The sequence below is a fragment of the Passer montanus genome, unplaced genomic scaffold, assembly GCF_014805655.1.
Source record: "Passer montanus isolate IOZ18808 unplaced genomic scaffold, ASM1480565v1 scaffold3, whole genome shotgun sequence".
Lineage (NCBI taxonomy): Eukaryota > Metazoa > Chordata > Aves > Passeriformes > Passeridae > Passer > Passer montanus.
Genome location: NW_024367707.1, coordinates 20,133,855 through 20,150,081, shown reverse-complemented (window position 1 = coordinate 20,150,081; position 16,227 = coordinate 20,133,855). Strand labels below are relative to the sequence as shown.

The 16,227-nt window shown below is 41.5% G+C and overlaps 1 protein-coding gene across 1 annotated transcript in view; it reads left to right on the top strand.

Annotated features, from left to right (window-relative positions):
* MAP4K4 (mitogen-activated protein kinase kinase kinase kinase 4) overlaps positions 1-15,562 on the top strand; it is a 162,052-nt gene extending 146,490 nt beyond the window's left edge. Inside the window, exons 26-31 of the mRNA XM_039714422.1 lie at positions 4,815-4,949; positions 7,295-7,395; positions 8,439-8,588; positions 9,412-9,571; positions 11,487-11,626; positions 12,356-15,562. Coding sequence (XP_039570356.1) covers positions 4,815-4,949; positions 7,295-7,395; positions 8,439-8,588; positions 9,412-9,571; positions 11,487-11,626; positions 12,356-12,439 — 770 coding nt within the window. The 3' untranslated portion in view covers positions 12,440-15,562. The remainder of the gene's footprint in view (positions 1-4,814; positions 4,950-7,294; positions 7,396-8,438; positions 8,589-9,411; positions 9,572-11,486; positions 11,627-12,355) is intronic.
* The last annotated feature ends 665 nt before the right edge of the window (positions 15,563-16,227 follow it).

The window sequence follows — 16,227 nt, the reverse complement described above, 5'->3', positions numbered from 1 at the left end:
AGCATTTTTTCCCTCTGTCATGATTACTTTCTACCTAGTCTCTTTCTAACTACATCACTACATGCTCCTTGGGTTTAAGGACGTTTTTCTTCTGTGTTAAAATCTGTAGAATGGGGAAAGCTCTTGCAAAATAGGGAAGTAAGAGTGATGTGCAGTAAAAGTGTGAGAGTGAGGAGTACAGTGTGTACGTGGTGTGGAAATAACCAGAGTGACAAGGCAGATTGGTGCCTGGTCTCTCACTGGCTGCAACTTGGGAATGGCAAAGCAATGGGAGATGAAGGGTGGTGGTGATGCTTGTGTTTGTTTTGTGTGTGCTGATGAAAAATGTGTTTTATGAAGCTTGAGGTTCCAGACTCTTTGGCTCCAGAAAGTTATGGCATAAGTTTAACCTGCTGTTGGACAATTTGATGTGGTGCATTGTTGGTCTGTCCTCACAGGTGTTGTTCAGCCATTTGCCTTTTGTTTTGTTTGGTTTGGGAAATCAGCCTTTGCTATGCTGTGTGTGTGTGACTGGGAAAGGATGTTACATGAGGTTTCTCACAGGATTCACTGTTGTTGTTCAGACCCACCTAAATTTTTTCAAGGCTCAGGAACCTCTCTAAGTGTGCTGGAGGAGCTCTCTGGCTCTCCCAACACTTGTTCAAAAGGACACACATTAGACAATTCAGTGGAATATAGTGCATTAGCAATGTTGTGTTAACCCAGATCTGAAGAACCATGCCCATGCTGCTGTCATCAACACGGGATTTGTTTCTGTCTGGAACAACTGAATTTTATTGGCTTGTCACTTGCTGCATGCTCAGATACAGCTATGCTGTGAAATCTATAAAAAGAGAAAGATGAATCAAGCAGCGTTTAAAAATACACAACCTGCTGTGTGTCCTTTTGATGTCTAATGCAGTATGTTAAAATATAAGCTGCTTGAAAGGCACTATTTGATATAGTTTATTCTATAGCAGACCTTGTAAACAAAATATTGTATAATCTAACTTGTGTAAAATCTGTTGGTTTGAAACATTCCATAGACAAATCACAAGTGTCTGTGATTCAGTCTTGTGTATAATTGTTTTAAATTTATTTATTTTTGCGTCAGTCACAATTGGAATACCCTGACACATCCGTTTTCTTTGTTTCCTTTAAAACTATTACTTCCTCTGTGGAGACACGCTACATTAACCCTTAAGAAATCAGCTGATCTTTGGTTGTTTTATGCCTTTGTGTCTGTGCCATCACCTGTGTTTTATGGGAGGTTACTGGGGTATGAGGCAGAAGAGGCATCCTTGCCTGGCAAAAGGTAGGGTTGGGGGATCATATTCAGGGGAACCATAACAGTGTTATGCCCAAACTTCCCCTTATATCCTGCTTTTGTCTTCTGAGCCGCACATCTCAGTTCTTTACCCTCATGCTGGACTTAACTTAAATATCTTTTTATTTGTGATGCATTGCTTCACCTCTCCAGTCAAAATTGTAATGCTGGAGATGAGGGTATGTTTCTGCAAATGGTGTGTTTTGGCAGAATAGTGATGGAACTGTCTCCGAGCTTTGTCCCAGCACTGCTGCAGCTTCACTGGAAGCATTGTTCAGCTCACTGTGGTGCAATCAGCCCTATGTTCCCCTGAGATTTTGGAAAGTGATGTGCTGGTGGTGGTAGGGTTTGAAAGGTGTCACTGCATTGTGCGAAGAAGTTGCAGTGTGTTAGGATGTTGAGAGGATTGTCACCTAAACCTGCTTTTAATAGACACTTGAGTCTGAAAACATGAAATCAGTTCTTGGCCCAATTTATATTTGAAATACAGAACTTTCTGACAACAATGCTTTTGATACTGAGATACTGAGCCTAGAAACAGTACAAGAAAGCCTTGCAGGTAAAGCCAGAGTAGTTGATTGGTGCTTCAGTTCATGCTGTTGAGAGGCAAAAAACATAGTTTCATCTGCTCAGGTGATATTGTGCAGAGTCATAAAAATGCTGGAGGAGAGAGTGGCAACGTGCATGCAGAACATGCTCCAGCTGGGGCTCCCTGAGGGTTTTGCCAACCCAGCTGGCTGATGGTGGCACCAGGAAGGTAAGAAGAGATGACAGAGTGGAAGAACTGGTTGGAATCTGCCTGCTTAATATTTAAAAACCACAGTGACAATAAAACCAAAAAAACTCAATATAGGAAAAAGGACTTGCATTTGAAACTATGTCTGTAGGAGAATCCAAGCTGGGGGTTCTCATAGAATTTGCTGTCTGATTAGTTCATTTGATAGCTGGAGCAGAGTTTTCTTTCTTATTTCATGATCATAAAGATTAGATTCCTTCAAAAAGTAAAAAAAGGCCAGAATTTTGAGAGCTGTTTAAACTTGACTGGTAGAGCTTTACAAGGAGAAGGATCTAATCTCCCCCACTCCCAAATGTGAACATTAAGAGCAGCACAGCTTGTTGAAATAAATGCATAGCCATGTTTATATAACTAACTGGTTCTGCTCTTTTCATGTCAGGCTGCAGAAAGGCAGAGGAATTTCCTGTCTTGTGACTTTTCCTTGTGGTCTAGACACCAGAACACAATGGGAACACACTTGAGATATTTCTCAGTTGTTTTGAAAAATATTTCTGGTTGGAGAGAAATACCCTGGTGCATATCATGTGAATCAAAAGGAAAAAAGTAGCCACATGCTGGGAAATTCCCACGTGTACTATTTGTTCTGAGTCTTAAAGTTTGACTAAGCTACTGGGGAACCTACAACCATGGAAATATCTGAGGCAGAATTTGTCTCCTTGTGGGTAGGGACTCAGCATGGTTTTGAAAGCATTTGGTACATTGTAGAGACCCTGAGCCCTCTGAGCTCTTTCTTGCCCAGAACTGCAGTGCTTCTGATCTGAACTATGTTTCCTATTTTTCAGTGTTTTGAAAAGAGCCCTTGTGGCTATCATTTGCAGTGTTTTCATGGAAGGACCTTTTCTTGGTTACATGTGAGACTTCTGAAAATACTGTTTCCTGAACTAGTCCTCCAGATCTTGAGAAAGCTACAGGAGTGGTAGGCTTTACCCCTTTATGAAACATAGCTCACTAAATATTAAGTTAGGAAGTAAATCAGGGTATTCATTTGCTGCCAAATCTATAATCCCATTTGTAATGGAGATAAACAAAAGGTAGTGCAGTGTTACTTCACATTTCGTTGCATGGCATCAGAACAGAAGGGCTTTTAAAATTGAGTAGTTGATCAAGTATTTGAAATTACCTCTCCAAATCCACTTTAAATTTAAGCTTAGTGAACAGATTTTTCTACTTTGAAACTGCCTTCTCTTTTCCTCCTGTCCTTTCCCATCCAAGTAATCATAAAAAGATCTTTTAGACTGTGTGTCTTTTTAATGCAATGGCTTGTAGTGCTGGAGTCCATGGAGAAGCCTGTTTGCAAGCTGTGCTTCCCACACTGCTGCCCCAGCCCCTGCAGATGCTTTTCCTGACAAGCCCAGCTCTATTAGGGGATCCCTTGCTATCAGGGTAGGGGGCCTATGCCAGCTCCAGCCCCTCAGTGTGGAGCTGGTTGTGCTTAGCAGGATGGTCTCAGTGCTCAGGCCTCTTGTGCTGCTGCAACCAGTGTCCCCTGTGAACTAATCTGTCAGTAGGTGTCCTGTGAAAAATTAAATGACAAATTAAAGACGTTTAGCTGAACTGTTTAGCTGGATCTGGCTGGCAGGCTGCCAGCTGTGTCACCTTGATAGGTAGTGTCTTTGGGAGCACAGACCAGTACGGTGTCGCTTGGCCAGCCCAGCAGTGACTGCAGGACAGGTCACCCGTCTCCCTCTCACCTCCAGTGGCTAAGAAACACTGATCAGGCACATGGCTCCTCATTGTGGCTGGTGCAGCACTGGTTGGAGCTGCTCTGCTGACAAGTAGGGTCCCTGAGGGCACCTTCTGTTGCCCTTCCTTTGCAAGAAACCTCATGGAGCCTTGTTAAATTGCTACTGGTCAAAGCAGGGATGATCCCCTTCACAGCTTAATCTGTGGAACTGTAATGGTTCCAAGCAGCAAAGCAGCTGGAGAAAGGAGGATGCAAGCTTAGAGTATGTGCATTTAGGGCCATCTTCTCACTAGCTCAACAAATGCTTTGTAGGCCATTAATTGTTAAAGAATCAGTGGTAAACTTTATCAGGAAGATTTCTTTGCATTCTAAGAGGCCTTGTTGTATTGAGAGTTAAAAGTCTGAGCTGTATTTATGACGTGGCAGATGCGGTGTCAGTTGAAGATAGGGCAGCCTGGGCAGGTAGCTTCTTTCACCTGTGGAGAAGAAACACCTCTCACAGTTTCTGTGTGCAGTCTGGTAAGTGTTACACCCTTGCAGGTCAAGGGAAGGGCTGCTGACAAAGCAGACAGCAGCTTTTAGCAAGCAGAAGTTTCAGGTCTCACATTCCATCCTGCTACTCTCCTACAGTTTTGTGTCTAAAAGAGCCATTCTGACTCAGTTACATATATATTTTTAATCTCAGTGCATGACTCTTTGGTGCTTTTGTTGTGGGAGTTCCCTGTTCTAGTGAAAGTTGTCTTGGTCCTAAGAACCAGATAGCTGAAGAGTTGTTCCCTTGAGTTTGTCATTTATGTTTGTGTGGTACTACCGTGTGTATCTGTCAGTGATTAACTGGGAAAGCGCGTGTCTGGGTGGAGTCTGGAGTGAAGCTGTTGTGGATGAAAAACTGAGGGAGATTTCTGTGGTTGCAGCATTTTCTCCTTCATTGTCGGTTTATTTTGCAGAGCTTTGTTTTTGCCTGGGTAGGGCTTTTTGCAAGTACCTTCCTGTGGAGATAAACCTTTTTTTTTTCATTTTGTGGTCAGGTAAGAAGAACAAGTTGCGAGTTTACTATTTGTCGTGGTTAAGAAATAAAATCCTTCACAATGATCCTGAAGTAGAAAAGAAACAGGGCTGGACAACGGTGGGCGACTTGGAAGGCTGTGTGCACTATAAAGTTGGTGAGTAGCAAATGCAGTAATCAAATAGTTGGGATAAAGGATGGCTGAGAAAGGGAACTGCAGTGCATATAGCTGTTGGGATGGTTTTATGTTTAGCTGTCTTACCTGCTTCTCAGTGTAAACCTGCTGGCAAAGCACCAAAGTAGATGGCAAGTTACAGGGTTAAATTGAAGATGAGAGGGGTTTTGTGGTGGGTTGATGGGTTGGGAACTGGAGAGTTTGCAAATCCCATCTATCTTCTTCCTGTAATGGATGCAGCATCCAGGAGGGTGCTGATCTGGGCACTGAGGGCTGGTAACATTTCACCACCTCTTTAGGTAATAGAGGGATTCTCGTCCCCAGCAACTGTTTCCTTTACTAACAAGTTTCCCATATCTTTTACCATGATGAATTTATTTGCTGGAATAAATTGAAAAAGTCTCTTTTTAATGTAGATTTTAGAGACTGGGATAAAAAGAAAGTGGGAGGAAAAAGAAAGCCCAGGTAGCAGATGAGCTTTGGGGAAGAATTTGGGAACAGAAGCATGTAGGTGACTCCAGGGTGATTCACTGATTCCTCTTAGATCATGAAATTCCCTAATGCCATCTCAGATCTGCTGCAGTACATTTACAGAATTAAATGTGTTTTCACGAAGCAGGTGCCCTTTGAGTAGTTTTAAGTAATTTAAATGGATTTGGGCATAGAAACTTCCACCAAAGCTGGTGAAAGACATGTAGGATTCACAGCCAGCGGAGTATATTCAGTGAGCCTGCTGCCCTGCAGGTGGGAATATGAACCAAGAGCTCTTTCTGCTGCTTCAGTTTCACGGTGCATCCTAATGGGCACTGGATGTTGCCTCTGATTTGATTTTCTCTCAGGAGCCAGCTCAGTTCCTTTCCAGCTGTGTCAGTCAGTGTGGAGCAGCAGCAATCAAACTGTTCTCAGTCCCCTCCTGTCGTGCGTGTGCTCTTGGAAAAACCTGCTAATGGGGCGTAATCAATAACAATGGCAGTAAGTGACTGCTGAACCAGGAGCTTGACCCCGAAAACAATTAATAATGCACTTCTCTGGTATCATACCCCAGGGTGTCAGCAGCATAATGAAGTGGCCTGTTAACAATACATCAGCAGCTATTGAAAGGAGGCTTTCCAGCAGGGAAGCATCTGAAACAAAGAGCATTCTCTTCCTGATGAAGAGGGGTTTGTTAGCCTGGGCTGCAGCCTGGCACTGAACTTCCCTCCGAACCACAGAAATACAGTGCATTTTTTCAGGTAGTGCGAGGCCTCTTGGACAGCTGCGCTTCAGTTCCCAAGAAGGAGAGCTCTGCCAGGAGCTGGGCTTGCAGTCTGGACGCTGTCACCGAGGCAGCTGGCACTGATCACTTCCTTGGCTCTTTGATGCAACAGGGGTCTCCAATGTCAGGGTGAAGTGGTATTTATGGATCTCAGTTGCTTCAGGCAACTTTGGCTCCTCTAAATGAGAAATTGCTCTTTTGAAACTTAAGATTTGGGTGAATTCCCAGATAGCACCCAGAGCAAATAATAAGAATTATCAAATGTCCCCTTTCACAAATGAGGTGGTTTTGTTCAACACCCCCCTCTTCCCCGTGAAAAAAATTCCAGGAAGTCTTGTAAGCTAGACAAGAGTGAACAAAAGCTCTGTTTTTAGTCAGTACAGCTGTGGAGGTTGAGAGACTTTTTTTTGTCTGTTGAAGAAGTGTCAAGTTCCTTAACACTTACAGTTCAGTCTTGCTTTCCTGCAGAGTTCAAAGAGCAAGTAGTAGCGTGGATCAGTAGTATAATGACACTTTATTTCCGATAAATTATGTGAATTTTTTTTCTTTTTCTCAAATGAGTTATCTCAGAATTTGGGGACAAAGGAAAGTGCTCCACTATTAAGCTTGTCTTTTGCTCTTGAAATTGGGTTATGTTGTAATTTTCATTTCTTCCTCCTTTCCTCTGGGTAATTTTTCCATCAGCTCAATCTAGCACTGTTGTGACTGGAACTGCCAGTAATGGACTCTTCCAGGCATGGTCTTCTTTTATTGGAATGTCCCTGAAAACAGCTTTTCTTGTCTTGGTGACTAAGCACTGTCCAATGTGGAAAAAAAAAAAGTGGAAATAAGTACTGACTAGTTAATTCTAAAGATGATAACATGGTCAGTTGCTAGTAAGAGTAATGACTTCTGTAGCATAAATGTATCAAAGAGCTTAACTCCACAGAAGTAGCAATCCTAAAATGCAATGCTACTATACTCTCAAAATTACAGTATTTCTTCATGTTTACATAACGTGTCCTCTTTCTTGATGTAACTGGAATGACTTCGGCATTATGCTTAATTATTTTTTTGTTTTCTTTAATTTCAGTAAAATATGAAAGAATCAAGTTCTTGGTAATTGCATTGAAGAGTTCTGTGGAAGTCTATGCATGGGCACCAAAGCCATACCATAAATTTATGGCCTTTAAGGTAACAGTATATTTCAGCCATAGGTAGGATTTTCTCATAACCACTTGCAGTTATTCCTTTTACAAAAATGTTTTCATATTATGTCATGGCCATATTCCAAGGTCTTTGAAAAATCTCCACAAACTTTGTGTTATATTTTAATTTAGGAGGTTTTTTTTTTTAAATTCTAAGAGTCAATACATTTAAAGGTCTAAATTGTAACTGAGCATAAACTAATAATGACACAACATCACAAGTTTTTGTTTGCTCTCTCTATTAATAAAACATGGGACAGAGAGAAGTGGACTGAGTCTAAGCTTCTTTGAGCAAGTCATGAAGTGATATTCAGCAATGCTATGGGACTGTTTTTGCATATTGCCAGAATGAAATTAGCTGGCTTGGTGTAATTGCCAGGCTGGTTTTTTTTTAATTCTAAGAGTCAATAAAAGTCTAAATTGTAACTGAGCATAAACTAATAATGACACAACATCACAAGTTTTTGTTTGCTCTCTTTATTAATAAAACATGGAACAGAGTCTAAGCTTCTTTGTCTGAGCACAGCAAGTCATGAAGTGATATTCAGCAATGCTATGGAACTGTTTTTGAATATCTATTAATAAAACATGGGACAGAGAGAAGTGGACTGAGTCTAAGCTTCTTTGAGCAAGTCATGAAGTGATATTCAGCAATGCTATGGGACTGTTTTTGCATATTGCCAGAATGAAATTAGCTGGCTTGGTGTAATTGCCAGGCTGGTTTACAGACAGTTACTGTGGGTTGTGCAGATCGAAGTGCCGAATTGCCCCCAACTTTGGGGAAAACAATTCTTAATAAAAAAACAAATGGACCAAGTAAACCCTACAGAATATAGCCTAGGTGATTGAAATGCAGCAGTTTGCAGAGTAATCTCTCCATGAGAGATGTGTCAGCCCAGTGGGTCTGCTGTCCAGGGACCAGAGGGATGTGGAGGAATAAATCCACAATGTGTGCATGTGAGCATGTTTTTATAAACCCCATTGTTGTTCTAAGCAGTAAAGTAAATCTCACTGATGGTTGTCTCACAGTCATTTGGAGAATTGGTACATAAGCCATTGCTGGTGGATCTAACTGTAGAAGAGGGTCAGAGACTAAAAGTGATCTATGGCTCCTGCGCTGGCTTCCATGCTGTTGATGTGGATTCAGGATCGGTCTACGATATTTATCTACCAACACATGTAAGAGCTGCTGTTGTGTCTGGGTTTTTCTCTTCCTTTCTGGTGGGTCACCCCCCCTCCAACCCCTTCCTTTCCCCAAATGACCAATGTGTGAGGCTGTCCCTGTGGGTCACTGCCGGATGTTTGCAGTGGTGTATTGGGTGCGGGGGTCTGAGCAGATATGGCCACATGTGCTGTGGAGTTTGTGTCTCACAGTCAGTCCTCACCTCATAGTCAGTGTGTCTCTATGGTTTGGAGTTGCTCACTCAGATCTGATGAGGACCACTGTGACTGTTTGAGGGGGTGGCAGCTAAATGGCCGAGTACCCTGCAAATGTCCAGCAGCACAAATGACATAACAGCCCAAGGATGGGTTTCGAAAGGGTTGACAAAGACCAGGTGACCTTAGCTGCCAAGGTTTCCTGTTGTTCATTGTACACAGAGGTGTCAGATGGGCCACCCCAAGCAGTATTCAACGCAGTGCAGAGATCTGAGGTTTGCATCTGCTCTGCTTGCCCCAGGCTCCCTTTCTGCACGTGGAAAGAAATGGGGACCCCTACAGAGAAATCAATCTTTCCTCATTTAGATGTCTGCCTTAAGATAAGAGGATTTTTGCTCCAGGGGTTTACAAATCTTGGTCACTGTGGTGTCTAGCTTGAGGGCAGCAGATGTGGCACTTGTAAAGTAAATGAATTTGGGACTTGATGATCTTTAGGGTGCAAGCTATCCCAAGCCATCCTATGATTCTGTGAATCCCTATGTGTTAGCCAAAACCAAAATTCCCCATCCCTTTCTTCTAGCACAGGCTCTGCAGCATTAAATTGCTTTCCCTTCTGTCTCTGTAGATCCAGAGTAGTATCCAACCTCACGCAATCATCATCCTCCCAAACACGGATGGGATGGAGCTGCTGGTCTGCTATGAGGATGAAGGAGTTTATGTCAACACATATGGAAGGATAACCAAGGATGTGGTTCTGCAGTGGGGAGAAATGCCAACTTCAGTTGGTAAGTCCTCTGGTGAGCTGTGTGCTCTTAGGGAGTGTGAGTTTGTGTGCACATGGGCAGAAGGAGGGAACATTGAGTGTGCTGCTTCTGCATCTGAAGTCAGTGCTGTATTTCTGGAAAACAACTGTGCAAAGTGAAGATGATACAGATCTGCTTTGTGCTAAAGTTTTTGTGAATAAAACCCAAACAATCAAGTTGAGGAGTTCATGATTGAGAAATTCACCATGATCTCTGTAGGTCTTCTGTATCTCTGGCATATAAAGTGGCAGATGAGTAAAATATTATGGATAAGTCTATGTAGACAACAAAAGGTGTACCTCATTTGATGTCTTTAATTCACCTTCAGATTCCTCATCTCTCCTAGCACCACTCTCCCTTATCTCTCCAGCTCAAAGCAAGATTGAGAGTGATAACAGTGAGTGTAGTACACAAGTACACACCAGAATCCCTCCTGCTTGTGCTGCTGTAATTCAGTGCAGAGCAAAGCAAGGGCTGTAGGCACGCTGTCCTTTTGTTGGGCAAGCACATTGCATTTTATGGGCCGTGGGATGGCTGCACATACTGGGAAAGGACTGCTGATAGCTGTTTGAGCAACAGGGGCAACAATGCAGGAGGAAATTTAAAGAAGTTAGGTGCACAGCATGTTCCCTGCTCTGCTGATTAACTCTTGACTAGATCTAAAAGCAAGCAGAATACATCAGCTGGCAGATTCCAGAGCCTTTGGAGACTTGAATGCTTGTGAAGTAGTAAATGGCATTGAGACCACCAACACCATCTGAACATTTCTTCTGTCAATTTTTAGTAACTGTTGGGTCCAGTTAGCACTAGTAAATCATTTAAAAAGGAATAATTTTCCATTGGGATGGTATATGCACTGTTGGTGTACATGATACTGTAGTAGGTAATTTGATTTAATTTCACTGAAAACTAATATGAATTTGTTATATAAAAGGAAAGTACTGTAATGTTAATGTAATTTTTAAATTTTGCTGGCTAGGAAAGTCCTTTTTATTCTTCTGTTAAATATGCAGGCAAATCAGAGGCAACAACTTCGTTTTCATTAAGTTCCCTTATGTTATTTTTGACAGCATTCCTGAAACTGTCCATCCAAATTGCTTTGTGAATATACCTTTTTATAATGCTGGTGACTTTACTTTTTATTTAATTTGCTTACTGCTATCAAAAATAGATATTTTTTCCTCATGCTACTACTAATCTGTGTTACCTGTGACACTCGAAGGAAGAATGCTTGATTTGTTTTTTTATTTGTGCACAAAGGAATGCAGTATGTCAAATAATAATATTTCTACTTTGAGAGCTTAATGTGAACCTCTTGTGAGATACACAGAATGATTTTCAGTTGGCTTTCTCAAGGAGATCAGTTTTTCAATTATTACTCCTTTTAAGAGAGGCTAGATAATTTTTTCCTGGTTTTACCTTTCCCTCTCATTCTTTGTTTTTGCTGACAAGCTCCATCAAGGAGGGAAAATAACACACAAGACATAGAGCTGCTGCTTGGGACATACTGTAGTGGATGGGATTAGTCTATTCAAACCTTGGCTTCTGCTTTCTCCTAGTCAACATCTAATTAATATGTCTCTTTGTCCCAGACTTGGAAGAAAAGGCCTGTGTAAAAGTTCAGTGTTCCTCCCGTTTAATTAAAGGTTATAAAGTTTCTTTTGTTATGAATGCCCAAGGAAGAAGTATATAACATAGAAAACATGCAAATGAAATTAAAATTAAAAAAAGGTGTTTTTTAGGCATCTTGAATGTTCTGAGGACAGAAATAGCCCTCTGAACATGTGTGTAGCTACAATAATGCACATGCAAGTAATTTTTAACTAGAGTGTGTCATGCTTTTCCCATTTCTCCTGTTGCCCTCTGCCCATCCTAATGTGCTGTTTTCTTTCCAAAGCATACATCCGATCTAACCAGATCATGGGCTGGGGAGAAAAAGCTATCGAGATACGGTCGGTGGAAACTGGACACTTGGATGGTGTGTTCATGCACAAGAGGGCACAAAGACTCAAATTCTTATGTGAACGCAACGACAAGGTACATTCCCTCCCACCAAGTTTTTTGCCAAGATGATAAATGTGTACTTCAGTTGGGTACTTAGGTTGAGTTGACCCTGACCAGCAGCCAAACACCCAGCTAGCCTCAAGCTCTCTCCCCTTACCCATGGAAGGGAAAGAAAATAGTCAGGAGGCAAAAAGACTCATGGATCGAGATACGGACAGTTTAATAAGACAGCAAAATTTAATAAGACAGCTTTTACATGCAAGCCAGACAAAATAAAGAGTTAATACATAGTCTCCCATGGGCAGGTGGATGTCCAGACATTTTCCACACATAATGCTTGCTTGAGAAGGCAGATGTCATCACCACAGCATCCCTCCTTTCCCTGAGCTTTTATTGGTGTACGTGATGCTGTATATTATGGGACATGCATTTGGTCAATTTGGGTCAGCTGTCCCAACACTGTCCCCTTCCAGCCTTTTGTCCATCCCAGTCCACTGGCCTTTTAAGGGTGAGGGAGCTGCAGAGAAAGCCTTGATACTGTGCCAGTGTTGTTCAGCAGTAGCCAGAACACAGATGTGTTAACAACACTGTTTAACACAGGTAGAGAGCCCTGCACCCTACAGGCCGCTGTGAGGAGCATCAGCTCCATCCCCACCAGCCCAGACGAGCACTGCAATTGCACTGCAAATACTGGGACAGTGAAGGCACATTAGAACCACTGCTGTCCTGCTTGCTGAGTTTGCCAATCTCTTTTCTTTGCAGGTTTTCTTTGCCTCCGTGCGGTCAGGTGGAAGCAGTCAAGTCTATTTCATGACCCTTGGCAGGACTTCACTTCTGAGCTGGTAGAAGCAGTGGGATTTGGAGAGGAATTGCTGACATCCAGAGTCTGAGATCTTCATAACTTGGAATTATTTTCAACTGGAGTACAGACCTGCACGAGTGCAGCACTCTGTGTAAATGTGTGTGCAGGCATCACTGGTGTTAGGTTTCTTTATGTTTTTCAACTGAGGCTGCGACGCAGCTGGTGCTGTAAAGATATTGCCATCAGGTGCTACAATGTCTTTGAGATTTGGGATCACGCTAGAAAGCTACAGGTCTTCTTTTCCCTTCAGCTCCAGTATTCCTAGGATTTGAAGGACTCTGTTTGTTAGTGTTAAAACAGAGGAGGGAGGGAAAAAAGGAAGAAAAACAAACCAGGCTTACCATGACCATGCTGTTTGTTGAGTGGACAAGAGGCAGGCAAGAGAAGGTGAGAAGTGGTGTAGAGAGTCAGACTGGCTGAAACAGAGGGCAGATCTAGTCTAGTAATGTTAACAATGTATTTAATTGACATTTCTTTTTTGTAATGTGACAATATGTGGACAAAGAGGAAGGTGCAGGTTTTAAGAAGTTAATATTTATAAAATGTGAAAGACACAGTGACTAGGATAACTTCTTTTTGGGGACAGGGAGGGTGGGAAGGGGCTTGGGGTGGAATTCTTAGGGTTTTTTTTGTTTCTGCAGTTTTATTTTGGCCTGGCCAATAACTTTAGTCATTTTCTGTGTACCAGGTGTTGCCTGAAACATGTGCAGGTGATATTAAAAAAAAAAGGAAAAAAAAATTCACTTTCTATAATGATTCTGTGTTAGGCCAGAACTTGGTTATGTCACAGTATTAGCACTGCCTCAGTTAAAGGTTTAATTTTTGTTTAAACCTAGAAGTGCAACAACAGTTTTACCACAGTCTGCACTCGCAGAACTTAAAAAAAAAAGAAAAAAGAAAAAAAGGAATAAAATCCAAACTACATATGTTTATTTTTTTGTGCCTACCTCATTGTTTTTAATGCATAAAATAAAAGAGGTGGTTTAGTTTATACGTTTTTAGAAGAAAACCATTAATGTCTAATTTAATCTTAATACCAAAACTACCAGATTGAAAGGTTTCTGACTGTTATTGCATAGCAAGTTTCAGCAGGAGGAGCGAGTAGGGACAATAGTCGTAGCGGTATGGCAGTGAGACACTGATCAATGTAATCTGCTTACAAAATTTGGTAAAGCAAGCATTTTATAAACCAGTTTCATCCTTAACAGAAGTATGAATTTAGCCTAAACCAGAGGTTTGACTCTTCTAACACATGGGCTTAGTAACAGGCAGGTAAAAGTAACTAGGCTAGTTCTATAAATTGTTAAATGTTGTAGGAAACATTTTGGGGCGGTGATGTTTTTCTTTTTTAAGAATGCAATGCACTAAAACTCTTTTAAGAATGTAGTTAATACTGCTTATTCATAAAAACAGCGTATACCTGTGTTTAGATGTAAGATCCCAGCTCTGGCTTTTTTCCTTTCTTTTTTTTTTTTTTTAAGTCAGTTTTATTTTATGAATAAGTTCTGACATTTTTAATAAATGTCTTGAGAGTAATAATTTGTTTAGTGGCTACATGTTCATTACTTGAGAAATCTTGAGTGTATAATAATCTGTTGGTGTTGTAATAATGCACAGTGTCACGTTTCAGCCATTTTCCTTTTTGTTTTCTTTTTTTTTTCCCCCTTAATTCCTTTGGTGGGGTACTTTGCTGACAGCTGCCTTAAGCTGTTCATTTAGTGAACAGGCTCTCAGTGTTTCATGGGCTTTGTCTTCTGCTGTGGTTAACTTTCCTTCATGGCATGACAGGTAGGGCTTTTTAAACACGTTTTCTTCAATTCAGTCAAGCTGATGGCTCGAGCGACTGGTCACACAATCAATTAAGAGCCAAGAGCACCAAGTGTGCAAAGCTCAGACTCAACAGACCCTTCTTTTGGTGTCAGATCTGACTGCTGTAAATCCTTCAACCCCGACCAGCGCTGCTGCTGAGGACTCTCCTTCGAACGCCGCAGAGGTTGAAAAGCGCGCGGTAATTGCGTACCTCCAGCGCATGCGTGTGCACACAGCAACCCCCACTCCCCCACCCCCCAAAAAGAATCAAAACTCAAGAAAGCCTTACATTTGCTGGCGGAGGAATACCTAGAACTATTTTTTTTTAATTGTATGACTTTTGGATAGTGTTGAAGGTGAAGGATGTGTTCTTTTCAGGCCCGGTGTGGTCAGCCAGAAGAACGATCAACCTTTTGTACTATAATGAACTAAAGGGGACTCGGAAATCCAGCGTGATGGTAGACATGGGTGTGATCACAGAGCTGCCCTGTAGTGTAGTTTGCCGAAGCTGATTCGATCGAATGTCAGTCTGCGTGATTTAAATCTTCCAGTGCTATGTGGTCAAAATTAATCTAGTCCTTGAAAGCTGATGCTATTCACCTAGAGGAAGATGCTCCAGTGCTATAGGGATGCCCAGGTCATGGATATGTGCTGTTGAAGTTTTCAGGCTCTGGGGGAGGGTGGAAATCTCCTTCCTTCAGAGGGCCTGCCCATCTGGCAGCTTCTGCCTCTGCAGAAGCGCCAACATGGCAAGGTAAAAACAGTATTACAAAACCACTTCGTATACCAACATGGAACTCTTCAAACAGTGCTTTTGTAAGCAAAGAAGAAAAGAAAAGCTCCTAGGTTTAGTTTTAAGCTTTAATAAGTAATAATTTTCTGTATCTTTAAGTCAAAGTAACCCTAACTTGTATGACTGCAGTGTTTTTATTTTTTATCTTATGCACATGTTATGTTGGAGAAAATGTTTACAAAAATGGTTTTGTTACACTAATGTGCATCACATATTTATGGTTTATTTGAAAGTGATTTTTGTGGGTTTTTTAGTTTTTCATAGTAGTAGTAGTACACTTTTTGTGATTTATAACCCCAAACTCTGCTGATTATAAAGATGCTAAACAATAATACAAAATGACAAACTGCATTAAAATTACTAATCGTAGAGCTGCAAAGCAGACTGGTGACAAGTAAAACACTCAGCCTTTTTTTTGCAGTGCTATCTAACTTGTCTTCTGTGTATTATGGAAATTACTGTTTTTTCCCCGTTTTTCCTTAAATAAAGTCAAATTGACACCTACTGTATGTGAAAAGTACTTTGAATATCTACTGGCTGCAGAAATCAAGCTGCATGTTGCCTAGTTGCATGTTGCCACAAGAACAAAAGACTTATTGTCAAATCTCATAATTTTAGAGACTTTGACAGTAAATGTGGGGTTTTGAGGGCTTTTGTTGTTGTTATTTTTTTTTTCTTCTTTTCTTTTTTTCCTTAAAGCCCAATCTCCTGGTGCAATTGCTCTTTTGAGAATTGCAATTTTTGCTCTTACAGAGAAAGGACAGTGAAAATCTTAGAAATGTGAGTGTGGGCCCGGAAAGAAGTTGCACAAGGAGAGCTTGGGTGCGTTGTGAACGTGCCCTCCTGCCATGCTGCCTTCAGGCATGTGGTTTTTGTAAGCTGGCATTGCTTTATTGTCAAGAGTGCAGTGAACAGTACTCCTGAGCCAGACTCCTGCACAGCATAAAAGCATGGCTCCAAAAAAGCCAGACTTCTCCTAAAGCTGCAAATACTGAAGAGGTTTGATCCAAAGTTTCTGGTTTTGCCCCCAGGGTTTCCCTTGGGCTTTGCCTGTGTTTTTTCCACCAGAGACTGTGTCTGTTTTCTGAAATGGAGATAAGCACTAGACATTTCCTTCCGACTAGGCTGGTCTGTGAGAGGAGGAGGAGGAAGTCTGTGGTCCCAGACTTC